This window comes from Mustela lutreola, chromosome 17 (assembly GCF_030435805.1).
Source record: "Mustela lutreola isolate mMusLut2 chromosome 17, mMusLut2.pri, whole genome shotgun sequence".
NCBI classification, from domain to species: domain Eukaryota; kingdom Metazoa; phylum Chordata; class Mammalia; order Carnivora; family Mustelidae; genus Mustela; species Mustela lutreola.
In genome coordinates, this window is record NC_081306.1 from 7,890,434 (window position 1) to 7,918,422 (window position 27,989).

Here is a 27,989-nt window from a genome sequence, read left to right on the forward strand (position 1 = left end):
TCTGTGATATTCCTGCCAAACATGTATAACCTGAAATTAATCAATGAGAAACAAACCTAACTTGAGGGACATTTTACAGAATAACTGGTACAGGATTCTTCAAGAGTAGTAATGGTGTGCCTGGGTGGCTCAGTGGGTTAAAGCCTCTGCCTTGGCTCACGTCATGATCCCAGGGTCCTGGGATTGAGCCCCACATCATGCTCTCTGCTCCGCGGGGAGCCTGCTTCCTCCTCTCTCTGCCTGCCTCTCTGCCTACTTGTGATCTCTCTCTGTCACATAAATAAATAAAATCTTTAAAAAAAAAAAAAAAAGAGTAGTAAGGCCATAGATGTCAATGAAAAGACTAAAGAACTGTATGGACTGAAGAAGACAAGATAACTAAATGTAACACATGGTTCTAGACTGGATTTTATTGCTAAAAAGGGTATTTCTGGAGGGCGCCTGGGTGGCTCAGTGGGTTAAGCCGCTGCCTTCGGCTCAGGTCATGATCTCAGGGTCCTGGGATCGAGTCCCACATCGGGCTCTCTGCTCGGCAGGGAGCCTGCTTCCTTCTCTCTCTCTCTGCCTGCCTCTCAGTGTACTTGTAATTTCTCTCTGTCAAATAAATAAATAAAATCTTTAAAAAAAAAAAAAAAAAAAAAAAAAAAAAGGGTATTTCTGGAACAAATGAGGAACTTGAATGGGGTCTGAAAATAAGATGATAACAATATATCCATGTTATTTTTTTTTAAATTTTGATGGTTGCATTGTGGTTATGCAGCACTGTTTACTGATAACACATATTAAATATGGGTGGGAGCATTGTCAGCAATCACTTTCAAATGCTCGTTGGGGTTGTTTCTGGTACTGTTTTTGCAACTTTTCTGTAAGTTTCAGATTGTTTCAAAATAAAAGAGTGATGAGATGGTCTATCTCCTTATACTTTCACCATATTAACCTTTAAGAAGTTGTTTTGCCAATTTGATAGGCAAAAAAAGAATCCCTTTTAAATTAAAAAAAATTTTTTTTCAAAGCACTATTTCCCATTTTACATCCTACAGGTATCCCCAACTTTCTGAAAGCTTGTGTCCTGCCACTTCCCTTTTACAAGAGACCTGTTAGCACTGTGCCTTTTTTCGCTTTTACCTTCAGCATTTGTTTCACAACAAACCAATTGTAAAAGCAGCACACCCCAAGCAAAGTGGCACAGCCAAGCTCCTTCCCCAAGAACTACACTAAGCATGAAGACCCCCATAGCTTTGAATTGTGTCAGTGAAAATCTGCGCTTTATCTTGATTTTGTGCATCAAGTAGCAAAATCTGTCTTGAGATATGAGAAAACCTAACAAAGGTTATTTTGGGGAGTCTGGAAACGCTTCCAATCCCCATCACCTCCCTCCACCCCCAGCATAAATCAATAAATGCTTCTTTGCTACTTTCCTATAGTGGGGGAAACCTGTGTATAATGTCTATGTATTGTCTGTCTTCGGTCTCTCTACACGGGAACGAAGTAGTAACCTCTTTATTCACTGACGTTCCTCAACTGCCTAGGGCAGTGCCCAGCACAGGAGAGACAACAGAAACCTGATAACTGAAGGGATGGACCACGTATATTCAATTCTCAGTACAGCGCAGGGACGCTCATCAGCCTTATTATTCCCTTACTGGCGTGGCATGTAAATTGCACGAGGGCAGGGACTTTGGGGTTCGTGCACTGGGATATCCCCTGAACTGGCATACATACAAAAGACTCAATTAAGCATTTGTTGAGTGAACGTTCTTTTTGGGTCCCAAGCACCACCCCAGTTTTAAAGAGCCGTATCAGCCCTGAGGTAGGTGGCATTAACATCATCGTTCCCATTTTACGGACTGGAAAGCAGGATTGCGAAAGGACAGTGGGTGGATGAGGCTAACCGTCCGCCTCCAGGGCAGGCAGGGCCCGGAAGGCGGCTGGGGGGCGGCCTGGCCCCTCCGCACCTCCCCGGGCCGCCCACTGGGGCTCCTCGTTACTCACCTTGGCCTCGGGCTGCCTCTCCTCCAGATCCCGACGGGCTCTCATCGCCTCAGCCGCCTCGAGCAGCATGTTCGGGGCCCTCCTCCTCTTCCTGCCCTTCTTGGGGTGCCCCCCGCTCCTCTCCCTCTCGGGATCCATGCGGCTGTGGAGAAAGACCAGCGAGACCCGCGAGAGCTGAGGAAACGCCGCCTCCGGACGGGTGAGCAGGCGGGGCTTCGACAGCCTACAGCCTTCCTCAGATCCTCGCCTAAATTCAGTGCACGGAGCTCTCCCAGCCCTCCCGGAGAAGCGAGAGCGCTCACTATCCTCCCTGCGCCGCGGCGGAGAAAACCGCACCGACACCAACGGTTTTACCGTCCGCGCTGAGGCCGGATTCGAAACGGTTCCCCAACGGCGCAAACGCGCCTCCGCCCGTTGAAAAAGAGGGAAAAAGTTGCTGCCAAGACGACTTCCCTGCAAAAAATCACTCCCCGCGCCCCCGAGCCCCGAAAACACCGAAGAGAAGCCGGGCACACAGCCGAAGCCGCAGCCGCCGCCAACCGCCTCAGTCGCAGCCAAAGCCGCCGCCGCCGCAGCCTTCTCGGACGCGCCAGGCGTTTGAACGGACCGGAAGTGGTGGTTTAACGACTTCCGGCAGTTGGGCACGGAGGAGTCAGGAGTGCCGGGAATGGCGACCAAGAAGCTTGCGCGGTACGCGAGGGGTTTCTGGGCTGAGGGTGGCTCCTGGTCGAGCGCTGGCGCCCGCAGCCGGCCTGGGAAGTGCGCATCCGCGGGGTCAGCTTTCATTCTCTGCAGCCCAGGCGTCTCCGACCTGCACTGTCTGCCCCGGACTGAAAGGTCTCTGCTTGGATCTCGGTCTCGAGGTTCTCAGGCCGCCCTCTGCGCGAGGGTGGAAGAACCAGGGTTCGGACTGGGTGGCCTTGAGCCACTGTCAGCCCTTTCTAGGCCTCTGGAAACGAACTGGACGTGACCGCGCCTGGTAGGCTGTTCCGAGGTCTCAGGCAGCCCCCCTTCACCGTCAAGCTGTTCACCCTACCACTTGCTAGTGACCCGTTAAAGTCCTGTTGTGATTTATTGTAGCCTTCTCCCTGATTCCTGGTCACGCTGTACACATTTCTGATTTCGAAAGAACTGTTGTAATGTAGTGGTAAATAGCATGGGCTTCAGAGTTGGTCGATTCTGCTTTCACATACCAAATCTGTGTTCTTTGGCGAATTACTGAATACTGAAACACAGAAACGGATTACTGAATCCGTTTTGAATCAGTAATTCCAAATTACTGAATCCGATTTTCTCATCCAAAATATAGAGGTAGCAACAACTCCTACAGTTCTTGACGATTAAGTGAGATCACTAGAGCTCAGTGTTTGCTATGTAGTAAGAAATTAAATAAATGTTCGCGGTTATTCCCAACTCCTTGCATTTCCCATCACAGGTCTTAAACAAAAACAAATAAACAAACAAAAAACGGCAACAGGAAGTGTCCGCTAGTTAAGCTTGACCTGTTCCTCGAAGTAGTTGTCTTACTTAACACCTAAGGAAGCTCATCCCTTTCTGTGAATTCAAGTATTGCCTTTGCGGATCCTTTGTCATGTATTACCTTATAGTAGTTTACCATGGGGGTCTACTTTCTTTACCCAGCTGTAATGTGGAGCTCCTGGAAGACTGGATCTTCACTATCTCCTCAGAACTGGTCTGTGCACATAGCAAGGGCTTGAAAAATGAAAAGGCGGAAATAAGCTTTTCAATGCATCTTTACCTCTGCAATCACTCACGTTCCTCAGTACTTACTGTCAAATAAGGAAAGCAGAAGGAATTACTCTTAAGTTTGCAAATATGAACTTTGAGGCTCATGCAGGTAAAATGACTTAAAATTTAATGACTTAAAATCAAAAGAGATTTTGGCAGTCAATATAAGAACCAAGGTCTGGGGCGCCTGGGTGACTCAGTGGGTTAAAGCCTCTGCCTTCAGCTCAGGTCATGATCCCAGGGTCCTGGGATCGAGCCTGCATCTGGCTCTCTGCTCAGCGGGGAGCCTGCTTCCTCCTCTCTCTCTGCCTGCCTCTCTGCCTACTTGTGATCTCTGTCAAATAAATAGATAAATAAAAATCTAAAAAAAAAAAAAAAAAGAACCAAGGTCTTCTGTACCCCCTGGAGCAAATAATACATGATATGTTTATAAAAATAATTAAAAAAAACAAACAAGGTTGTCTGCTCTCAAAGTTGTTCAATTTCCAGTCACTCACATAAATACATTAATAATGAGGGTTATAACATTAGTTTGTTAGCATATTCAAACAGGAGTGTGAATGCTTTTGTTGAACATACTTGGTTGTTCTACATTTTAGGCAGCTTGGATTAATTAGAAAAAAGTCAGTTGCACCAGCAAATGGAAATCTAGGAAGAAGCAAATCCAGTAAGTATTGTGCTTCATTTCTTTACATGTTGTATCCTTGCACTTTTAACACTGATAAACCATAAGGTCACCCTTTGTTTTGCAGAGCAGTTGTTTGACTACTTAATTGTCATTGATTTTGAGTCAACATGTTGGAATGATGGGAAACGCCACCGGAGCCAAGAAATAAGTAAGTCTGGACTGCCAGTGGCCAAAGCTAGCCAAGAGGAGTCACTAATAGATATAAAGTAGTTAGCAATTAGTTTAAAGGAAATAAGATACCCTATGAATTGGTAGTTTACTATAAAACCTGACTTGACAAAAAAAGAACAAAAGTCTAACATCTAAAAGTATATAAAATTATTTTAGAATTTCATACAAAATCTCAATTGTATAGTGACAGAAAAAATACCTTTGCTAAAAGAAATACATTTTAACTTCCATATGGTCTTAATATTTAATTGTAGAAATATATTCAAGAGTTTTAAATAGATACAACTTTAATATTCTGATTTAGTCTTTGGTACAATTTTATTATAACTATTATATCACACTGCTTTGGTCATTTTAATATGCTTTTACTGAACTAGTGACTATCTAATAATGCTATATGATGGTTAAATATGTTTAATTTAGAATGATGACAGCATTAATTTAACAATTATGTATTCAAGTGTCAATTGAATTTTTCGTGTAGTTGAATTTCCAGCAGTATTGCTGAACACATCAACTGGGGAGATTGAATCTGAGTTCCATGCTTACGTTCAGCCTCAAGAACATCCGATTCTTTCTGAATTTTGCATGGAACTGACAGGCATAAAACAGGTATGCCCTTTTCTTTTCCCTACCTCTCTTCTCACCCTGCCCCCCAAAACCAATAAAGTATAATGCAAATATTAAAATTCAGAAATCAGGGGCATGTGGGTGGCTCTGCTGCCTGAGTGGCTGGCTCTTGATTTCAGCTCAAGTCATGATCTAGAGGTCCTGGGATCGAACCCCGCATCGGGCTCCAACTTCAGTGGGGAGTCTGCTTTAAGAGTTTCTCTCCCTCTCCTCACCCTGCACATGCTCTCTCTCCCTCTCTCTAAAAATAAATAAATCCTTAAAAAAATAAATAAATAAAATTCAGAAATCAGTTTTTAAAAGAAAATAAAAAGTATATACCATTTGAAATTAGATTTATGTACTGTTAGAAATAATGTTCCCTCCAGAACTCTGTTGGAATCTTTAAAAATTAGATAGAATAGTGTTGTAAAAATGAATATCAAACTTATTTCATGGAAATTAAATTAATTTCATGGAAATCAGTCAGGATTTAATTACTATGTTTCTGTGTGATTTTAGCTAGAACAGCCTAATTTTTCTTATCTTGCAGAGTTCTTATCATTATATTATCTCTCTTCCATGTGTTTTAGCATCTTTTTCTAAATTCTAAGTCAGAAGCTCTTTTTTTTTTTTTAAGGTTTTATTTATTTGCAAGAGACACAGAGAGAGAGAGAGGGAGAGAGAGAGAGAAAACGAGCTGGGGGGAGGGGCAAAGGGAGAACCAGGGGAGCAAGGAGCCCAATGTGGGACTTGATCCCAGGACCCTGGATTATGACCAGTGCCAAATGCAGATGCTTAACCAACTGAGCCACCCAGGTGCCCAGACCTCTTCTTTTTTACATGCCTCTATAGTGCTTAATTTTGTGCTAATGATGTATTCAGTAATTATGGAATTCGATTGTTAAATTCAGATTTTGTGACTTTACTCAGGCTCAAGTAGATGAAGGAGTCCCCCTGAGGATTTGCTTATCTCAGTTCTGTAAATGGGTTCAGAAGATTCAGCAACAGAAGAAAATTATTTTTACTACTGGGATTTCAGATCCGCCTAATTCCGAAGTAAAATTATGTGCATTTGTTACTTGGTCAGGTAAAAAACAAGTTGTATCTATCAAGCATAAATGAGTGGGATAACCACTGTGAATTCTTTATCTGTAGTAAGAATTGTACTTGTTAACCTCTTAGGACTTGAAAAGAAATCTCAGTGCCTAACAAATGTTAACCAAGGAAAATAAAATTTATTCATCTTTTTCAAATTTTACCATCCTGCGATACTTTAAAATTTTTTAAGACATAACCCTAAGAATTTTTCTAGATTGTACTTCTTTGTTCTTCTGGCTCCAGGCAAAGATGATTTAGTGAAAACTCTTATGCTACTTTCTACAACCTTGAATTAAAAAGAGTCTTCATTCCACTCACATCCTTTGCTTTATACTTTCATATTAGGAAAAAATGGGCCGCTTAAGTCGATCTTTTGTATGCCTATGATACAGCGTTGCAATTAATAGTCGTTGATAGCAACGCTGTGCCATTGTTAGTCATATTTTTGGTTTTAGGTTTCTATAAGATATCTGTCATTTATATAAATATTATATTCTATGTGTTAGTAATTTCTAGAATGTTGAAAGCAGATAACCTTCTCCAGGCCTTGTAATTTGATACCTTACTCTTCTTTCTGAGATACTCAGAAAGTGTTTAATTGGGTGTTTAAGGAATCATTTTGAGACTTAGTTACCAACCTTATTTCTTAATAGTAAATTATGTAAAGTGAATAATTGTTAGATATTAACAGCAATTAAATCCTGTTTCATTTTATATAGTATATTGTTATAGTATATACAGTAGTTCATATTCTTTATATAGTACATATTATACTTCAGTATATAGTATGTAATGATAGTATACTATATGCTCATAAAATGTATATAAATTTATATATATATAAATGTGTCATTTTAAAATTTAATTTATTTTTTAAGATTTTGTTTATTAAAAAAATAAAAATTAAAAATTAAAAAAAAATTTTACTTATTTACTTGACAGAGATCACAAGTAGGCAGAGAGAGGAAGGGAAGCAGGCTCCCTGCTGAGCAGAAAGCCCAATGCAGGGCTCCATCCCAGGACCCTGGGATCCTGACCTGAGCCAAAGGCAGAGGCTTTAACCCACTGAGCCACCAGGCGCCCCTAAATGTGTCATTTATATAAATATTATATTCTATGTGTTATTTCTTTCTAAATCTTACATAATATTTCAACCTTTTATTTATAAATGATTTATATTTATATTATATATTTTATATTGTATTTATATATTATACATTATATATTTATATTTATATCTTATTTATAAATATATTTATTTATTATATTTATTTATCTTATATATTTATAGTATTAAATTTATATTTATAAATATAAAAACTGCTGGCATCATTGAATTTGTTCTATTTTAATATACTTAATGCAGACTGGGACCTGGGGGTTTGCCTGGAGTGTGAGTGTAAAAGAAAACAGCTGATAAAACCCATGTTCTTAAATTCTTGGATTGATCTCAGAGTAACTTACAAGGTAAGGGTCAAAAATGGGGTCATGGTCTCTTTCCTTCTATGGAAAAATGATTAAACTTCATCCCATGCAAGGGTATAGGTTACTATAAATAAAATTTTTTTAAACTTTAAACTTTCACATAAATACATTTTTTTAAAGATTTTATTTATTTATATGACAGAGATCACAAGTAGGCAGAGAGGCAGGGAGAGAGAGGGGGAAGCAGGCTCCCCACTGAGCAGAGAGCCCGATGTGGGGCTTGATCCCAGGACCCTGGAATCATGACCTGAGCCGAAGGCAGAGGCTTTAACACACTTAGCCACCCAGGCACCCCCACAAATACATTTCTTAAAGAATGTAAAAATGACAACAAAACAAGCATATTCCAAATCTAATAGAATGAAAAATTATGAATAGTAAGTGTTAATACATAGTTTTTCTAATAGTAACTTTTTTTGGATATATTTCTTTTATTCGGTTAGATTTTCTATAGAAGAAAACCAAAAGGACTGAGCGGCGCCCTGCAGGAAGTAGGAATAGAATTCTTAGGACGAGAACATTCTGGTTAGTATAAATTGAAAGTAATTTTATTATGTAAGTCTTCTTATTTCTATAGTCTTTCAGATGAATCTTGTATTTTTGGTGATGTTATTAATTAGGAGTATCCTTTCAGGCTAAAGAAGTTCCTAGTCTATACAATTCAAAGATGTCTGACTTTCAAATTATACTACCATAATGTAGTATAAGATAAAGACTGCCATCTAGTGGCTTTCTGGTTGCTAAAAAGAATGAGAATTAGCTAAACCAGATGGAGATTAAACAAATGCCCAAATTAGTGAATTCGTGAAAAAACTGAATAAGACTGTTAGATTACTCACAAAGCATGGTCCCTACAGAATGTTGCTTGCATTTTTTTGAACTGTAACAAATTTTTATCTCCTCTGTAAATGTGGGAGATCTTGTCTTTTGTTGGTAAGCTTGCCACAGCATTTGCTAGTCCAATTTATCATAATTAAAATTAGTAGATGATCATAAAACTAATAGTATGTTCCAGTGTTAATTATGATTTCTTATTTTTGCTATATTTCTTTACACTGTTACTATTAAATTCAGTGTTTGTTATCTATTTCCTCAGGGTTGGATGATTCTCGGAATACTGCCCTGCTTGCTTGGAAAATGATCAGGGATGGTTGCTTAATGAAAATTACAAGGTCCTTGAACAAGGTTAGTGGTGTCTTGCCTCTTTATCCTGTCATCTCAAACTCCAGAAGTAATCATAGGTTCATTGAAATATAGGTATCATGTGTGGAATCCTTGATAAATCATTGAATGATGACATTGTTCTTTTTTGTCAAATCATATAATGTGTACTAAAGAGATTATGAATGCATAGTTTCTAAAGCTGTTGGATTTGTCTGTGGAATCATAGGTTCCCACTAAGAAGACTTCCAGCGTTTTCACCAGAAATTTGAATACGAATCAAGTTGAAGAAAGGTCAGCCTGCAACAGTAGCATTCAGGGTCTGAGCATATATGATAGGGAGCTTAAAAATACAGTAAATTCTCATGAAAAAGTTCAAATGAGGTCAGTTGGTGTAAATTCTTCTATAAAGGTACAGCAAGACCACCTCCAACTAAAAAGCAATATAAAAGCAGGTCTTCATAATGCCAAAAGCTATTTATCTCTTTTTAATACAAAGTCCTCTACTTCTGTGGAGCAGTTGCCATCTGCCAGCTTGAATACACCTATGCAGAAGCACATAAGAAACAAACACCTTGCATTTAGTACCAAATCTAAGTCTTCAGCAATTGGTTCAGAATTGGTACTTGTATCAACTACCATTTCATCTGTTAATCATGTTTCTGATACGGAAATGAGTTCTGCTCTTGATTGTTTACCTATGTTGGCTGACTGGGAGGATGTAGCTTTACTGCCAGCATCTCAGCCTGAGCAAAGTATAGCTTGTATACCTTCCACTAGTGACTCAAACTTAGATACTTCATTTAATTCTATAGAAAGATTAATGGTTTTAAAAGAAGGCACAGAAGAAACCCCTCAAAAATCTGGGACCTCTAAGTCTGTCGTATATAAGAGTCCACATACTACTATTTATCATGTGGAGGAAGCCAAAGATCCAGATTCAGATGCTTCTGACTTTAAATTACCTGAATGCAAATCAAGTAGCTTCAACAGTGTTAATGCCACTATGTCTCATCCTTCAGTTTTGGGGAAATACCCCCACCCTTTAGGTAGTACTAAAAGGAATCTATCCAGTCCTCTATCTTTCCCACCAGCAAAAAAACAGACCCTCACTGTTCATGAAGAAAAACCTACATCATCTGATGGCTCCCCAGTGAGAAATTGTTCCCGGAAGGTCCTCCCCTCTATCTTAGCTTCTACAGTTAACCTACAAGAGCCTTGGAAGAGTGGGAAAATGACACCTCCTTTATGTAAGTGTGGCCGAAGATCTAAGAGACTTGTTGTTTCTAATAATGGACCAAACCATGGAAAAGTCTTCTATTGTTGTCCAGTTGGGAAATACCAAGAAAACAGAAAGTGTTGTGGTTATTTCAAATGGGAAGAAACACTTCAAAAGGAAAGAGCCAATAGCAGAGTTCTGTCTCATTCTCCAAGGGGACTCACTTTTAGTTCCCCAAAAGTAAGCCATATATGTAACAGAAACGTAAATTTTTCTAAAAATTCATTGAGACTCAGACCTTCAATGAGGAATTGATAAACTTTCTCTACATTTAAACTATGCTTTTACTTTAATTTGACTTTTTGTGTGATAAAGAGAAAAAAGTATATAGGGCTACAAGTTATGGGGACTTAGCATATCTTGAGTTCTATAGACTATATTGGGGCTAGTACACATACACACATACATACATACACACACACAGTAAATAGAGAAAAAAATCAATTTCACAGTCTTCTAATTTCATCAGTTATCTAACATGTGTCTTCCATTCATGTATGAATCCTGGTTGTTCCTTGAATTTCCAAACATCATGAGTATTCTGATAATAGTTGTATACTGTTTTATTTTTATATATTAACACTTGCCAAATTTATCATACTTTTTTGAAGAACCACAAATTAAATATTTTGTATACTTTATTGATTAGATACATGCAACGGTAGTATGATGTTCTTCTTTAGTTAGACCCTGAAATGAGTTTAAACTATTTTTAAGTTACTTGAATAAAAATATGACTAATAAAAATCCCTAACCTGTTTTCAAGTAGATACTTAGACTTTGAGAATTATGATCATCTTCTAACTGATATTTTTATTTTTCTAAAAACTTTTATAATAAGTTGTTTAGTTTTATTTCAAAACTTGAAGATTTGTTCTGATTTGTATATCAACGAGTCAGATGAATGATTCAACCAACAGGTCAGAAATTTGATTCAGATACTATATGCTTTAAAATTTTCTCAGCAATTGATGGCATTGTTTTCATATTGCCAAAATCATAAGAACATTGACACTAATGCAGAGGAATTTTATTCTAAATAAATGTTCTAAATACTTTATTTCAGAATTCAGCCTCTGATGTTATACCCACAAGATATTTTATTTTATTTTTTTAAAAGATTTTTTTTTAAGTACTCCACACCCAGTGTGGGGCTCAAAATCAGAACCCTGTTATCAAGAGTTGCATTCTCGACTGATTGAGCCAGCCAGGTGTCCCAACCACAAGATATTTTAAATCAACAACTTATAAATATATTACCACATTTGTCATCACCTCCCTATACTCTTGTGGTTTGGACAGAATCTTTGTTTTATAGATACTGTGATAAATAATAGAACAGATTTAAATTGTTTCCCATTCTTTCTTCCTCAGTTCATTTCTTTTGATCTTCCCGCTGATAGTCTTTGGCAGCTCTTGAACAAATTCTACCTGTTGGGATCAAGGGAAAAATTTAGCCCAGAAGTTTTCATCTTTAGAAAGTAAGTTATATAGCAGTTATTATCTCTAGGTGAAAGAATTAGGACACCCATTTGGGTCAGTTTTGGTAATAATCAGAAACGGAGATGGGTGTTATTGAGGAGATGTCGCTTAGTATTTAGAATTTACTACAAGTCCAGTAAGCCAAATGACCCAGCAAATTATGCCAAGAGTTTCATTTTAATCTCAAAGATTCTGATTCTTATCCATGTCATTAGTTCAGTTTGGAATAATTATTAAATTTTTTTTTTTTAAAAAGCTGAAATTTGTCAGAATGCTAAGCAAATTGTCATCATAATTAGAATACCTACCTTTCTGGGATATTTGTAAGGTGCTGTAGTTTTTTTTACATGCTCCTGAATCTCCTTTTTTAGTTTTTCTTGATCATGTGACATGTAATCAGGGGCCAAAACAATAAAAGCCTTTACTACCTGCAAAAAATATTTGAAACAAAAGGAAGATGAGTGTATATTTTTATGTTTCTCTAACTGGGAATCTAAGTGCTTGCTGGGGTGGGCCAGAAGGCTTCATAGTGTTTAATCCCAGCTCTGTGCTCTTAAGTCAGCCAGTTTGAGTCTCATAACTCTTCATCTGTAATACAAGAGAGTTTCTGGGACCTCTGCTTTGTTAATGATCTTAACGAATTAGAACTTTCTCATCTAACTACATCTTGAACTCTGCCCTCTGACCTGCTTCTGTTTCTGAGCTGTTTTTGCTCTTGACTTCTTACCTCATCTTTTATCTCCTTCAAGAAAATTTCCTTTTAGAAAAAAAATATTTTCCTTTTAGGAACTCAACAATGCACTAAGCACAGACTTTTGGGTAACATCTTAGCCTGGTCTAGCCTAGTTTCTAGATCCCTACCCTCACTGTGCCCCTTATAAAGATTATTCACACTGAGTTTGCTCTATCCTTGTTGAAGGGAACAGTTCATTCAAGCTCTGCACTCTTCATTCCAGAGGTACTTATGTTGATAATAAGGCTGTGAAAATTCTGACAGACACTTTGCTATTACTCCGACCAATTTACCTGACCTTGAGGAACAAGAGTAGAAAATGGTGGTGGTCTTGCCGTCTAATTGGCAGAAGACAGGGAGGACTTCATCACTTTATGCTTACAAATCCTGTTCTCAAAGTTCACTCTTCCTTGAAATGTTTTGGAAAATCCTGCCCTGCCCAGAGTGTTTAGACAATCTATCTATTATTTTATCATACCCATTTTTTGGTATTTCATAAAATGTTTTTGTGTTTATACTGGCTCTTCTGCTTTATCAATAAAAAATTTAACCTTGCTAGAGGTGACTCGTTCAGAGGCAGATTATTTTAAGAACTAATGTTTGTAATTATTGGCTTGAATATTGATAACTTCTACACCTTGGATAACATCCACTGTATCTTTGTAAATTTTTTTTTAAGATTTATTTACTTATAGAGAAAGCACATCCATGCACCCAGGAGTTGTAGGAGGCGCAGAGGGAGAGAATCTCAAGCAAATCCCACACTTAGTGCAGAGCTCAACTTGGAGCTCAATCTCATGACCCTGAGATCATGACCTGACCTGAAATCAAGAGTTAGATACTCAACTGTCTAAGCCACCCAGGTGCCCCTATAAAAATCTTTATAAACCATTACAGAAGATCGTAAATTAATATGGAGTGCCCTAACATGATTAAGAGCATGAACTCTAAAGTCAGACAGTCCAGGTTCAAATCACACTCTGTTGTGTAATTTTGGGAATGTTAGGAAACCTCTCTGTGCTTGTTCCTTCTCCAAAAAGAGAGATTGTGAGGATTAAATACGGCCTATACAGGCCCTGTGTAGGGCTTAATAATACCTGGAACATCAGAAAAAGTCATCAGAAATATTAGGTATTAGTTGTAGTGGTATTAGAAGTACAAAAAAAATTTTTTAACTAAAATCCTTAAGTTGGCTTAAAAGTTTCTCTAAAATTCTCTGCAAAATGTTGCATTTTTATAAGTCTATAGTTGTGCCATTTAATATGGTAGCCAGTTGTAACTTTAAACTTAATTAAAATGAAATAAACATTTTCTCAATCATACCAGCCACATCTCAAGTACTTTATAGCCATGTGTATTGTATCAAATGGTGCAGATATAGAATATTTCCATCATTGCATAAGTCCAGTAGTGACCTATGACCTTCAGATTACAAAGAACATTGTGATCCTACCCATGGAGTTAAAAGTGAAAGGATGAACTTCAGTAATCACAGAATCAATTCGCTGATCTATGGAATATTGGAGGCCTTGCTTGGCAAAGGAGACCTGAAGAATAGCACAGAATCTTTAAACCCAAAGTACCCTCTGACCAGTAAGAATGAGCTTTCAGGCGTATATATGACTCTTGATCTCGGGGTCATGAGATGAAGCCTCTCACTGGGCATAGAGCTTACTTAAAAAAAAAAAAAAAAAAAAAGGCGGGAATGAACTTTTAGGACTATCTTATTCACAGCTTATTTCCTGAATCTGCCACCCATCCACGTACCCAGCCTACTTCTGGTTGCCTTAGTTGCTATCTTTTTTTTTTTTTTTTTTTTTTAAGATTTTATTTATTATTTGCCAGAGAGAGATTACAAATTGGCAGAGAGACAGGCGGCGGGGGGTGCAGAGGGAGGCAGGCTCCCCGCTAAGCAGAGAGCCCGATGCGGGGCTCAATCCCAGGACCCCGAGACCACGACCTGAGCAGAAGGCAGAGGCTTAACCCACTGAGCCACCCAGGCACCCCCTTAGTTGCTATCTTTGACCTTTCTTCCACCCCCTGATATCTGATGCCGGCCTAGCCTCCTCAGCTACACGAGAGACCGTGTTGGTCTGGGTAATAATACCATCTAGCTCCTATCTGGCATCCTATCCTGCTGTGAGCCTGGGTTGTTGGCATTCACACCATCTCTCTAGGGAAAGGATACAAATTCCTTATATATATTTTCAGTCTTATTCATAGCAGTTCTTTCTGACTAGCGTATTTACTAATGACTGTCTGACTTGGAGTTAAGTCAGTCATTTGGGGAATTCTGTTTCAGTGAACTGCTGAAAAGTATGAAAAGTAGACTGCCAACAAATTATAAAGTGGAGATGAATTTTTTTTTTTTTTTTTTTACCTCCCCCCTGGTGGGGTCTGGGCTGCTGACAACAGCAGCCTCTACAACTGCAGGATGCTCAACCAGGGCACTTTCCACCTCAAATGGTCCAATTCTGTAACTGGGAAATAAAACATATAAAGGTGAGCAGCAGATTTACTCCAGAACACCAATGATCAGTTAATGTAGACATATACACAGATGAAAAATTACCCAGAGGACAATATGATATCATCTGCTCTTGCAACAAACCAGAAATAGCCATCTTCATCCACATAGCCCCTGTCCCCAGTGATGTAGAAATTGCCTCGTAGTGTTGAAGCTGTTTTTGTAGGATTATCCTGTGAAACAAATAGCATTCTGTTAGTATTACTGTGAATGTGATTCTTCTGTTCAGCTGGATTTTTAAATGTTCAAGGGAAGTGGGAAAAAATGGTCTCTTTGAGAAGACTGGGAATGAAGAGGTGGCAGCACATGAAATAAAGATGAAATTCCATTGCTGAGCTAGCCCAGTCAAAGAAAGGTCAACTATAGTTACAAAGACTAGGCATGCTGCCATCCTGACAATTTTCTTTTCTTTTTTAAAGATTTTATTTAGGGGCACCTGGATGGCTCAGTGGGTTAAGGCCTCTGTCTTCAGCTCAGGTCATGATCCCAGGGTCCTGGATCGAGCCCCGCATCAGGCTCTCTGCTCAGCGGGGAGCCTGCTTCTCCCCCCTCTGCCTGCCTCTCTGCCTACTTGTGATCTCTGTCAAATAAATAAAATCTTTAAAAAATAAAGATTTTGTTTATTTAGAGAGAGAGAGGGAGATAGCAAGGGGAGGGGGAGCATGAATGGGGTTGGGAGGGGCAGAAACAGAGGGAGAAGGAGACTCCCCGCTTAGCAGAGAGCCTGAGACATGGGGGCTGGATTCCAGAACCCTGGGATCATGACCTGGGCCGAAGGCAGATGCTTAATTGACTGAGCCACCCAGGTACCCCTTCTTTTCTTTTTTAAAGATGTTTAAAATTTGAGAGAGAGAGAGAGAGAGTAGTGGGAGGGCCACAGGGAGAGGGAAAGAATCTTAAGCAGACCCCATGTTGAATGCAGAGCCCGATGTAGGGCTCATTCCCATGACCCTGGGATCACAACTTCAGGGGAAACCAAGAGTTGTTTGCTTAACCAACTGAGCCACCACGTGCTCCCCTGAGAATTTTCTCTGATGGATCACTAAATACTGCAGGAGTTGAGGATCCAAGGTGTGGGGTAATTAAGTCTTTTGGGTGGTTAATACCTAACACTGGGAGGAAAAGAGAGAGGTGAGTACTCAAGAGTTAAAGCGCCAGCACCTAATAAAGAATAAACTTTGTTTTTACATTTTGTTTTGTTTTACACAAAACCAGAACTTTGGTAGGAGGAAAAAAGGAAGTATTGTTATATTATGTAAAATTCATGGACAAGTAGGGATGCCTGGGTGGCTCAGTCAGTTAAGCATCTGCCTTTAGCTCAGGTCATGATCATAGGGTCCTGGGTTCTGTCCCTGTTTCTCCCTCTGCCTCTGCCTACCGCTCCCCCTGCTTGTGCTCTTTTTATCTCTGTCAAATAAAATCTTTAAAAAAAATTTAAAATTCACTGATAAGTAGAACCTGGACCTGTGATTATATCAATGTAAACTTCACTATAATTTGTTTACTTCCATCATAGATGAAAATAGGTTTGCGAACAGTAGGGAACTTGGAAGGCCTCTAGTGAAAGACATTTCTTAATCTCACTGCCCCATTTTCTATCCCTCTCACTCAAGAAGGGAGAATAATCAGGTTTCAGGAAAATGATTAGGTGCTGTTTTACTGTGTAGAGGATGAGTATATACAAAAAGGCTGTCTTTCTAGACAGAAAAGGCTCCCTTCTCTTACCTTCATGAGCCTGGAGCAGAGATCTAGCCTTGGAGAACAAGCATTTGAATGTTTCTTTGGTTTCCTGTCTGAGGAATTAATATTCAGGACAATGAATCTCTCAAGATATGTCTAAAGTACCTATCCTGGGTGTGTTTTATGGCAAATAGGGATCATTACCAAGCACTTTTGAGAAATAAGTAAGAAATAAGAGGTTATTTAATAAGTCTCTTACTATATAATGAGCAAAAAGGCCAAAGGGTCGGTTAGGTAGAACTTGAATGCCAATATCTCCTTCTTGTCCAGGAGGTAGAACATTGCCATTTACATCTACAATCTAGGATAAAATAGAACAATTTATTTAAGGAAATTTTTATGTAAGGTGCATGTTAAAATTTTACTTTGCATGTTTTGTATTTTGCCATTTAAGAACGCAGGCTTCCAAAAAATATTTAGGTATATTTTAAATTCTCAAGAGAAATGTGTTTATTTAAATTCTTAGTGCAAAATACATGACAAAATGCAAGTTAGCAAAATATAAAGAATAAAAATCATCTTTAATTCTATCTAACAATAATCTCATTTTTGGTCATATTTTTTGAGACAATATAGAGATAGGAAAAAATAGGATCACTTCATAAATACACTGTTTTACAACCTTCTTTTATCATGCAGTATGTCTTGGTTGTCTTATTCTCAAGTAAATATTTCATTACTGGTTTACAAATGTCGTTTAACTATGGAACAAACAAAACCTTACTTCAGGAGCCCAATACAAGGAAGCAGAGAAAGGGGAATGTTCTCTGGTTGAGACACTGCTGAGTATGCCAGAAGCCTTGTTTTCTTACCTTTTCCCGAGTCCTCCTAGTTCCCTGAAGTACCTAACAGTGAAAAACTGACAGTAGCTAGCATTACCTAGGCCCTGACTGCATTCCAACTAATAAATGCTACAGCTCTAAGTACTTCACATATATTGTTTTCTTTAGTCATTACAACAGTTCTATCTGGTTTGCACTATTACCGTGCTTAAATGAGGAAACGAAGGTGCAGAGTTTAAGCAACACAGTGTATAACTGAGATGGAATTAATCTCAGCAATCACACTCCAGATCTTGCCCTCATCGTCATAACACTTCTCTGCAGGTTCTCCAGTGAGTTCAATCCAATTTTGAAAAACCCAGATTAACTTTTTTCAGGCTGGTCACTTAACTCATGTACACATTTTGCCTTAAATAACTTTTAGCTATCTTTAAATATGAAACCCTCTACTTCAAATCTGAGATGTGGCTTGTGTGGAAAATAGGGGTATAATACTTATTTGGCATTTTCCAGATGGAAATGGGCTATGTCCCCAAAAGAAACTTGAAAGGCAGAAGAATTCTAAATGTAAAATCATACTTTTACATTCTTATAAATAAAAAATATATAAATTCCCACCCAGTCATCTAAAGAACATTTGGTTCCAGTATCAAGGAATTACTGATGGAAAAGGAGATATTTTAAGAGTTCCAAATAGTGGGGTGCCTGGGTTGCTCAGTGGGTTAAGCCTCTGCCTTCGGCTCAGGTCATGATCTCAGGGTCCTGGGATCGAACTCGCATTGGGCTCTCTGCTCAGCAAGGAGTTGCTCCCCACCTCCTGCCCCCGCCCTCTCTGCCTGCCTCTCTGCCTACTTGTGATCTCTCTCTGTCAAATAAATAAATAAAATCTTAAAAAAAAAAAAAGAAAAGAGTTCCAGATACTTAAAATAGACTACTCTTTAATGGCTAGGAAGAGGCAAATGTTCTATTTCTGGAGAGAATCTCCAGATTATGCAAGTGGCCTTAAAAATCTTTAGACATGAAAATTACAGATTTTGGGCTTTGAAGTTGCAAGAATCTGATACCCAGCTGGTGGGAGCACATCCCCAGATGCCACATTGTCATTGCAGATGCTCTTAGCTAGGTAACAAGAGAAGTAATAAGAGCCCTTGGGAAAAAGTTGAAAATGGAGGTAGCTGCCTTAGGGAAATATGCACATCAAAATTACAAAGAGATACACTTCACACCCATTAGTTTAGCTGCTATCAAAAACACATAAAGTGTTGGTGAAGATGTGGAAAAATTGGAACCCTTGTGCACTGTTTTGGGAATGTAAAATGGTATAACCACTGTAGAAAACAGTATGGCAATTCCTCAAAAAATTAAAAATAGAATTACCATATGATCCAGCATTTCTGCTTCTGTGTATATACCCCAAAGAATTAAAAGCATGGCCTTGAAGAGATATTTATATACCATGTTGATCACAGCACTATTCACAATAACTAAAATGTGGAAAGAACCACCCATTAACAAATGAACAGAAAAGCAAAATGTGTTATATCCATACAATGGGCTATTATCCAGCCTTAAAAAAGGAAGGAAATTCTGACCCATGCTACATGGATAAAACTTGAAGACATTATACTAAGGTGTAATTAGCCAGTCACAAAAAGATAAATACTGGTTCCACTTAATACGAGGTACTTATACATAGTAGTTACAGAGGTAGAAAGTAGAATGGTGGTTGCTGGGGCTGGGGACAGTGTGGAATGGGAAGTTATTATTTAATAGATATAGTCTCAATTTTACAAAGTGAAAAGAGTTACGGATATAGATCTTGTCAATAATTGCACAATATTATGAACGTATTTAATACCACTGAGCTATGCACTTAAACATGGTCAAGATGGTATATTTTATGTGTATTTATTATAATTTAAAATTGGGGGAAAAATTAGTAATGCTGACTGGGAATGCATGACAGAGCAATTCTCCGCTTGGCCACACCCTTTCTGCATTCAAATGTAGTTGCTCCAGAAAACCACTGGGCTCAAATTAGTGTGGGGTGGTGGTGATACACTGCTTTTGGATCACTGTGAGTACAGCTGCACCTGTGAGACCTTCACAGCAATGCATATTGGGAATTGTCATTAAGAGGGAAGAAAGGAACACAGCTTTGTGAAATGCCAGCTTGATTACTTACAATGCAGACATGATAATGCTTAATTACCAATTTTTCTTTCTCTAACCTAAGGCAGCCTATAAACCAACGAACCATTGTTAAGCCTGTTTACGGAATGTAACCAGGACTCCTCTACCATCTCTTCTTAGAAAAGCTTTTTAAAGGAAGGAAATGCAAGGGAAAGAGGAATGATAATAATGGCACCTATCTTTTAGGTCTATATTATGTGCCAAACACTTTGTTTTTTAGAGATGTTATCTCATTTAATCCTCACAAGAAGCCGATGATATCAGTTCTGTTATTATTAGGTCAACCAACCACCAGTTTGCCTGGGACTGAAGCAGGAGAGTGTCTGGGATGTATGTCTTTCCATGCTAAAACCAAGTAAGTCCCAGGAAAACTGAGGCAAGTTGGTCTCTCTAGTCCCTATTTTACAAATCAGGAAACTGAGACTTTAGTAACTTCCCCAGAGACACTCAGCCAAAGACACTCAGCTCATGAAGCTCAGAGCCAGACCTGAACCACCAGGCAAGCCTACTTTTAGACGAGGTTCTCATCAATGTTAAAGCAAGGGCAAGAACCCAGATCTGGCTTATTCCATAAGTTGACATCAGTAATCCTCTTCAAACTTACTCAAACTTTCTCAAACTTACCCGATCGTAAGAATTGGGATGCTTGTTTAAAACACAGATTTCAGGGTCCCACCTAGAAGGGGCCTGAAAATTAGTATTTTTTAACAAGTATCTGTGTAATCCTTATGATCAGAAAAGCCTCGGAAGATTGATTTAATCTGTAATTAGGCCTCATTTAGGTTTGGTTTTGTGTGTTCTGTTCTATAGACTCATCTATTTTGTGTTTTCATTGCTATGCCATGGTTTTCTCTTATGTATTAGTGTAAGTTCCTTTGGCTATGCCTAGCTTTGGGTCTGCTGATCTGAGAACAATTCTAACCCTGTCCAAATTGTGCAGATGGGATAATAGGATGCTCCTTAGGGATCAGGTGGTAATAACAGCCATGGTTACAGAGAGCCAGGAAATGGCCAGGCAGGGCTGGGTAAGGAGAAAAATACTTCAGCTACTATAAACTATAGCTTTCTTTGGCCTACTTGAACCCCTTAGAAGGTCTTAACCTCCTTGTTAGAAAGGGCAATGTGATGGTTGTGGTTAAAAGTACAGATACTGGAACCAGATTGCTTGGGATTGAATCCCAACACTAGTAGCTCCTAGCTATGTGACCTCTGGTGAATTCCTTCCCTCTTTGTGCCTCATCTATAAAATGGTTCTTTTTTATTTTTTATTGACATGCAGTTGACATACAGTGTTATATTAGTTTTAGGTGTACAACATAGTGATTCAACAAGTTTATATATTATGCTATGCTCACCACAAGTGTAGCCCGCCTGGGTCACCATACAATATGGCACAATACCATTGACTATATTCCCTATGCTGATCTTTTATCTTTGTAACTTACTTATTCTATAATTGGAAGCCTGTATCTCCTACTTCCCTTCAGCCATTTTAAGATGGTTCTTATATTGGTAATGTCTCTCATAAGTTCTTTCTGGGAATCAAATAGATTACTATTTATAAAATGCCTATAACTCCTTGGCACAAGAAACTTCTTTGCAAAAAAAAAAAAAAAATGGAGACCATTAAATTAATGTCTCTAATCCATTTCCATTACATGGAAATTAAGATGTCATAGAAGCAGCATGAAACAAGCAGCGCCAAAACTAGGAGCGTAGCAGAGGGTAGAGTGGGGTAAGTGGTAAACAGATTGGGTTGTTAAATATTCTCCTGGAAGGGGATGTGCAAACCTTAACATCAAAAGCAGGAGACGGCTTTCCCATTGAGCCAGGCTTAATTTTCATTCCCTTAAAATTTCCGCAGATTAGCACCTAGTTCAGAAGGAAAAAGAATTAAGTGACATTATAAGTAACTTAAAATTCATTCATTCATCTACCATGCATTCATTAAACAAATATTTATTGATGATCATCATTATTATGATGAGCAAGGCTCAAAATAAAACAGATTTCTGCTCTCGTGGAGTGTAGAGATAGACACTAAACAAATACATAGAGTAAAGTTACAACACTTAGTAAATTGATAATTACTAAAATATCCAAATTAATGAAAACATTTGTACCCATCTTAGCATGATACCTTATTATGCTGCTTCTATTTCATACATCTGTCACTTTTAGGTATTTTAATTTTTGACCAGGTACTACATTCTCATGGTTTATAAATTGAAGAATTATAAAAAGATACGCTATGAAAAATTTTTCAACCTTTCCCTTATCTGCTCCATTGTATGCCTCCTTTTCCTTACATAATAATCAGTCTTGTTAGTAGCTTATTCATTTCCTCTAGAATTCTTTCTTATTCTTATTTCTACAAGCTCTTTAAATAACTCTTTTTAGAAATATACTTGCCAAGGAGTTATCTAGTGAACGTATTTTAAAATTTATTTATCAGTTATTTATATTTATTTATCAGTTTTTATTTATCCAGCTAAGTCGAGTCCAGCCTTGTCTTTTCAATGAGGTCCTATATACCGTTTCAGTCTGTCCGTATCCTTCATAGATATCCAGACCTGTCCTTTTTCTCCATTGTTCAGTCACTTCAGGATTGATTGGTTCACCAGCACTCACACAGTGCTTTAAGCTTTTAAATTTATAGCTTCTCAGAAAACAGGTAAGTTAAATTATGGAGAAAAAATGGAGAGAAATGAAAATTAGTGTTACTTCTAAGAAATTCAATGTCAAGTGTGTTTTAGTTCCCTCCTTCCTCCCCTCACCAATACAAAAGAAACAAACCATTCTAACATTGTAAGGTGACTCCTAAAACATCCTTTTTCCCCCCTACTTTTATTTTTTGGGAGTGTATGATTTGTTGCAAGAAAAAAAAAAAAGCCATGTCACCTCAGGGAAGGTGCTACATGATAACATTTTAAATCAATGATTAAAAATTTACCAATTGGGGCACCTGGGTGGCTCAGTAGGTTAAAGCCTCTGCCTTCCGCTCAGGACATGATCCCAGGGTCTTGGGATCGAGCCCCGTGTGGAGCCCCGCATTGGACTCTCTGCTCAGCAGGGAGCCTGCTTCCCCCTCCCTCTCTGCCTGCCTCTCTACCTACTTGTGATCTCTGTCAAATAAATAAATAAAATATTTTAAAAAACAGTTTACCAGTTGTGTGGTTAAATTGACTGTGGAATATTATGCAATGGAATACTATAGAGCGGTTAAAAAAAAAAAAGAATAAAGAGAACTCCTAGACAGTGCTGTCCAACAGAAATTTTTGCCACAATCAAAGTGTTCTATTAACTGCACTATCCACTGCAGTATCATCGAGCCTTATGTGGCTACTGAGCGCTTGAAACATAGCTAGTGCAACTTTGGAACTGAATTTTTAATTAATTAAAATTAAATGTGAGGGGCGCCTGGGTGGCTTAGTGGGTTAAAGCCCCTGCCTTCAGCTCAGGTTATGATATCAGGATCCTGGGATCAAGCCCCGAATCAGGCTCTCTGCTCAGCGGGGAGCCTGCTTCCCTCCCCTCTCTCTCTGCCTGCCTCTCTGCCTACTTGTGATCTCTCTCTGTCAAATAAATAAATAAAATCTTTTTTAAAAATTTTAAAAATTATATTTAAGTAATTACATGAGGCAATATTTACCATATTGGATAGAACTGGATAGACCACAGTTCCAGTATATATTGTTAGGCAAAAAAAGGAAGGTACAGAACCGTGAACATATTATGTTTCCATTTATGTTTTTTGTGTTTGTTTTGTTTATTTATTTATTTATTTATTTTTAAAAGATTTTATTCATTTATTTGACAGACAGAAATCACAAGTAGGCGGAGAGGCAGGCAGAGAGAGAGAAAGGAGGAAGCAGGCTCCCCGCTGAGCAGAGAGCCCAATGCGGGGCTGGATCCCAGAACCCTGGGATCATGACCTGAGCCGAAGGTAGAGGCTTTAACCCACTGAGCCACCCAGGTGCCCCTATTTATTTATTTATTTATTTATTTTTATTTGACAGAGATCACGAGTAGGCAGAGAAGCAGGCAGAGAGAGAGAGGAAGGGAAGCAGACTCCCCGCGGGGCTTGATCCCAGGACCCTGGGATCATAATGAGAGCTGAAGACAGAGGCTTTAACTCACTGAGCCACCCAGGCGCCCCTCCCTTTATGTTTATAAAAGGGTGAGAATACTGGCATACTGGCTTGCGTTTGCACAGATTTCACAGAGGAGAACTGAGACAGAGGACAAGGCTTAGAAAAAGAACTTTCACTCTGTATTTTTACGCACCTATTGAATTTTATGTTGTATGAAATACTCCCTATTCAAAAAGTTTAAAAAATTTTTAACAATTCAAAAATATTTACCAATGCACCCTTTCAAATAGAATCAGTAATAGAGCAAAAGACATCTATCCTTTCTCCTATTTGCTGGACTAGAGTTCCAAATAGGGGTTATTTTTCTGGTTTCTCAGCTCAGGCAACATTGATCATCTAAAAGATTAAACACCTTTTATCCATAACCACTGGGCTCCAAAGGGGTACACCCATGGCTGAAGCCTCCCTTTCCTCTTCTTGCTTGGGGGAGCCTGCCCTGGACCTAACAATTATGACTTGAATGAGAGCAAGAAGGAAAAGGGGACAAGAGATTGTTAAACTCCGTACCTACCAACGTGGAACTACATTTTTAGGCAGAAATAGCCTTTGTTTTATGGCTTCCTTTTCTTCTCCCCTAACCCCACTGAGTGCTTATTTACCAACCTGCTTACCTGGTCATATCATTCTGTATAAGCATTCGGTATGCAGTGGGTGCTGAACAGAAGACTGTGATGGGAAACTTGGAAAGTGTCTGCAATTTAGAAGTAAACTCTTAGTCTTACTGCAACTTTAAAAATAAGTCCCTAAACGTTTATGGTAGGCACAGCACAACTTAAATGTTGTTTATTCCAACATAAATGCATTCACACCTTTCCTTTGTATATCTTTTCAGGATAATTGACTTTCCAGGTGTGAAATATCTTAAACCATGTTGTCTACTCTGATTTCTGCAAGTTGCTTTATTCATCAGTCCTGTCAGGGACACTGCTAAAGCATTCCTGAATAGTGACCTCTTGCGCCCTGGGCCTTACTTGCAAGATGGAAGTTGGCTCGAAACGTGGCAAATAATGTGCAAATACACATGCTCCCTGGATCCATGGAGAAAAGACACTACTCCATGCCGACTTTGCCCAGCCTGTGTCTGAGGTATTCCACATCACATCTGAAGGAGTCAAATCCAGCCAGAACCTGGGAAAACAAAGAGTAGTCCTGATCCATATAAGGAAAACAAATTGAAAAGATCAACAAGTGAATCATCACCTTTGTAGTTTTGACACATCAAGCTGGAGTTCTGTGAAGGTACCTTCCATTTACAGATAATCCTAAACCAAAACTGCTGTGAGTGTGTCCAGTCATTTTAGGGGATCCGCTTGTTCCGCTGGTAAAGTAAATGGACATCATCTCATCGTGTTTTGTCTTCACACAGGTGTGGCTGTCACTGGCGTGTCTGCAAAGGAAGAACTACATTGATTCTGCACATTGCACGTGGCATCATGAACTGTTACCACAGAAAAGAATTCAAGAAACCATCTACATGGACCTCTTCACCTCATGGATCAGGCCCTGGTGACTTAGGTTGAATTCCAAGGTAAAAGTCATCTCTTTCTCTATCTTCATAGGTACTTTCTGGAATTAAACTAAATTTTGTCATTAAAGCCCATTTATAATAGGCTTATAATTGGTTTCATAGCTTTTTACTATGTGATAAAGAAGAGCTGAAGCATTTTTAAAAACTCAAGTGTTTTATCATACTGTCAGCAGAACGAGGAATCTATGATCTTATAATCAAGACTATGTGATAACAGTCCCTTTCCCTTCACTGTGAATGTTTTCAAGTGATTTTTTTTTTTTTTTAAGGAAGTGAGTATGTGATTAGAAGTCATGGGTGATGGTATAAGGCAAGATGGTAATTCCCACATTGTTCAAGAATCGGATGTAGATCCAATGGATAACTGGGCTGCTAATAGGTCATACATTAGGGCACTTGAGAGGAGGTAAGCTCTGTACATACGGTGCCTAAAAAGCATAGAAATTTTACCTGGGAGTGTTGGGCTGAGAATGAAACATTAGAATTAGAAACATCCAGGGGCACCTGGGAGGCTCAGTGGGTTAAAGCCTCTGCCTTTGGTTCAGGTCATGATCTCAGGGTGCTGGAACCAACCCCTGCATTGGGCTCGCTGCTCAGTGTGGAATCTGCTTCCCCCTCTCTCTCTGCCTGCCTCTCTGCCTACTTGTGATCTCTGTCTGTCAAATAAATAAATAAAATCTTAATTAAAAAAAAGAATTAGAAACATCCAGGGGCGCCTGGGTGGCTCAGTCGTTGGGCGTCTGCCCTTAGCTTGGGTCATGATCCCAGGGTCCTGGGATTGGGCCCTGCATTGGGCTCCCTGCTTAGCAGGAAACCTGCTTCTCCTTCTCCCACTCCCCCTGCTTATGTTCCTTCTCTCGCTGTGTTTCTGTCAAATAAGTAAATGAAATATCTTAAAAAAAAAAAATAAGAAGAAACATCCAGGCTACAAGAATTATAGAAAAGTTGTTATTATAGAAAAAAAAGTTGTTATTATAGAAAAGCCTAATGAAGCTAGTCTAAGTGTTTAGTCTATGATTCCATAATTTTTTCCTTAAAAATAGTACCTATAGCTGTGTACCTCTCATTTCTATAGAAACCTAAGGTGGGGTTATCATACCAATTTCACCACTAGAGGCTGTAAACGTAGCAGTTAGGAGTGTGGCCTCAGGTGCCAGACTCCCTGGGTTTGAAACCCAACTCTGCCAAATCCTAGCATTTGGCTTTATTCACGTGTATTACTATAGTACCCCTTCTTAAGTTATTGCAACATGTAAATGAGTTAATATACGTGAAATGCTTGGAACAGTTTTTGGCACATAACCAAAGCCATATAAATGTTACCCAAGTTGCAAGTATAACATTTTTAATTAGAACAGTACTTGGCTTTTGGTAAAAACTCAGTGAATGTTAGCTATTTTAGAGGAGATAGGAATAAGTATGGAGTTGCAAACATACTCCCAATTCCTTGGGTAAAGGTGGGAAGCTCATTCTAGAGAGGGAACTGGCTGCCAACCTAAAGCTAAGATAGAACCAATACTGGGCGAGAGTGCTAAGTGACCCCTGGAAGCATTCCACAGAAGGGACTGAACATCAGTGTAACTTAGTTTTATAATAGCATCCATTAACTTTAAGTGTTCTTATTTATAACCTGAAGTGTTGGTATCTGCAAGGAAATGATATAGCCTACACATAAGAACTGATTATGATCAGTTTCTCTGGGTGACGATAACAGCTCTGTGTTGGTGCTGTGAATGCACCTCTTAGATTCAGCTGCAGGAACGAAGGACTTACTCCCCACAGCTGTTGGGAGCCCTATTCAGAGATAGCTTTGGCTGAAGAGAGCTGCCTTGCTCGAGGTCATCCCTTCCTTCTAGGGAAAGCACACACTCAGTTACTGATCAGTAATGGTGTATAAAGGCCAGGACCTTTTGCTTTATGTTGGAACAGCTTTGAAGGACTATCCAAGCCCCAGAGGTTCCAGTGGATTAGCTGAAGGTTTTTTCTGGGAGCGCATTGTCGCTCTCGACCCGCAAGAACGACCCGCAGACGAGGTGAGTGGCCTCGCTTAGTACGTGACTCCTTGCTTCTATTGGATGGCTCTCCACAGTGCATGGCAGATAAATTTCTTCCTTTGCTCAATCCACCCCCAAGACAAATCCTTAATAAACTTCTTACACAACCGATCTCTATCTCAGGGCCTGCTTCCTTCAAGATCCTAACATACAAAAACCACTCCAAGCTCCTGCTTGCCTCAGAGCTTTGCAGATTATTAGTGCAGGAGTAATCACCAGTTGTTCCCTTTGCCTCGTTTTAATTTTCATTTTTCTGATCACCTGTGGGTTGAATACCTTTTCAATTGTTCCCTTTCTTTCTGGGGAAGCTGTCCTTTCAACAGTTATGGCTACTCACTTCATCATCTCCTTGAGGTTCCCCCACCCGTCTTTGGGTTTCTGAGACACAATTAGCTTGGAGTGCAGATTTTCACATTTAGATGCAACAGCGTCTACTGCTGGGGCTAAAACTTCATTGGTAATAATGCACTTGGCTTTCGAAGATTGCAGTCTGTAGAGAATGTCTTTCTGGGTCAGCTGAGTGGTTCCTGGAATTAAAACTGTCCCTGAAGGAGCAGAAGA

General features: G+C 39.0%; 3 protein-coding genes across 8 annotated transcripts in view; 1 reads left to right on the forward strand and 2 right to left on the reverse strand.

Moving 5' to 3' along the window:
• Nucleotides 1-3,016, reverse strand: part of REXO5 (RNA exonuclease 5) — a 35,898-nt gene extending 32,882 nt beyond the window's left edge. Inside the window, exon 1 of the mRNA XM_059155738.1 lies at nucleotides 1,993-3,016. Coding sequence (XP_059011721.1) covers nucleotides 1,993-2,778 — 786 coding nt within the window. The 5' untranslated portion in view covers nucleotides 2,779-3,016. The remainder of the gene's footprint in view (nucleotides 1-1,992) is intronic.
• ERI2 (ERI1 exoribonuclease family member 2) lies at nucleotides 2,550-24,824 on the forward strand. 4 transcript variants are annotated; one of them, XM_059155740.1, is made up of 10 exons: nucleotides 2,600-2,682; nucleotides 3,634-3,850; nucleotides 4,341-4,408; nucleotides 4,499-4,577; nucleotides 5,085-5,212; nucleotides 6,143-6,299; nucleotides 7,677-7,777; nucleotides 8,239-8,320; nucleotides 8,892-8,980; nucleotides 9,186-11,295. In XM_059155740.1, the coding sequence occupies exons 5-10, from the start codon at nucleotides 5,189-5,191 to the stop codon at nucleotides 10,488-10,490; spliced, it is 1,758 nt and encodes a 585-aa protein (XP_059011723.1). In that variant the 5' UTR covers nucleotides 2,600-2,682; nucleotides 3,634-3,850; nucleotides 4,341-4,408; nucleotides 4,499-4,577; nucleotides 5,085-5,188; the 3' UTR covers nucleotides 10,491-11,295. The 4 variants fall into 4 exon arrangements, with proteins under 4 accessions (XP_059011725.1, XP_059011722.1, XP_059011723.1 ...); XM_059155742.1 differs by lacking the exons at nucleotides 3,634-3,850; nucleotides 9,186-11,295 and adding an exon at nucleotides 24,679-24,824 and having other exon boundaries at nucleotides 2,550-2,682; nucleotides 4,494-4,577; XM_059155739.1 differs by lacking the exon at nucleotides 3,634-3,850 and having other exon boundaries at nucleotides 2,550-2,682; nucleotides 4,494-4,577; nucleotides 9,186-13,008.
• Nucleotides 10,856-27,989, reverse strand: part of ACSM3 (acyl-CoA synthetase medium chain family member 3) — a 28,240-nt gene continuing 11,106 nt past the window's right edge. For 2 of the 3 annotated variants that reach the window (XM_059155743.1, XM_059155744.1), the window contains exons 4-14: nucleotides 27,766-27,973; nucleotides 25,090-25,233; nucleotides 24,818-24,974; nucleotides 24,458-24,537; nucleotides 22,228-22,351; nucleotides 21,484-21,564; nucleotides 16,917-17,018; nucleotides 15,023-15,150; nucleotides 14,831-14,930; nucleotides 12,022-12,145; nucleotides 10,856-11,662 (exon numbers count right to left, since the gene is read on the reverse strand). In XM_059155743.1, the coding sequence (XP_059011726.1) occupies nucleotides 11,580-11,662; nucleotides 12,022-12,145; nucleotides 14,831-14,930; nucleotides 15,023-15,150; nucleotides 16,917-17,018; nucleotides 21,484-21,564; nucleotides 22,228-22,351; nucleotides 24,458-24,537; nucleotides 24,818-24,974; nucleotides 25,090-25,233; nucleotides 27,766-27,973 (1,331 nt within the window). In that variant the 3' untranslated portion in view covers nucleotides 10,856-11,579. The remainder of the gene's footprint in view (nucleotides 11,663-12,021; nucleotides 12,146-14,830; nucleotides 14,931-15,022; nucleotides 15,151-16,916; nucleotides 17,019-21,483; nucleotides 21,565-22,227; nucleotides 22,352-24,457; nucleotides 24,538-24,817; nucleotides 24,975-25,089; nucleotides 25,234-27,765; nucleotides 27,974-27,989) is intronic. The other variant, XM_059155745.1, reaches the window with a different exon arrangement.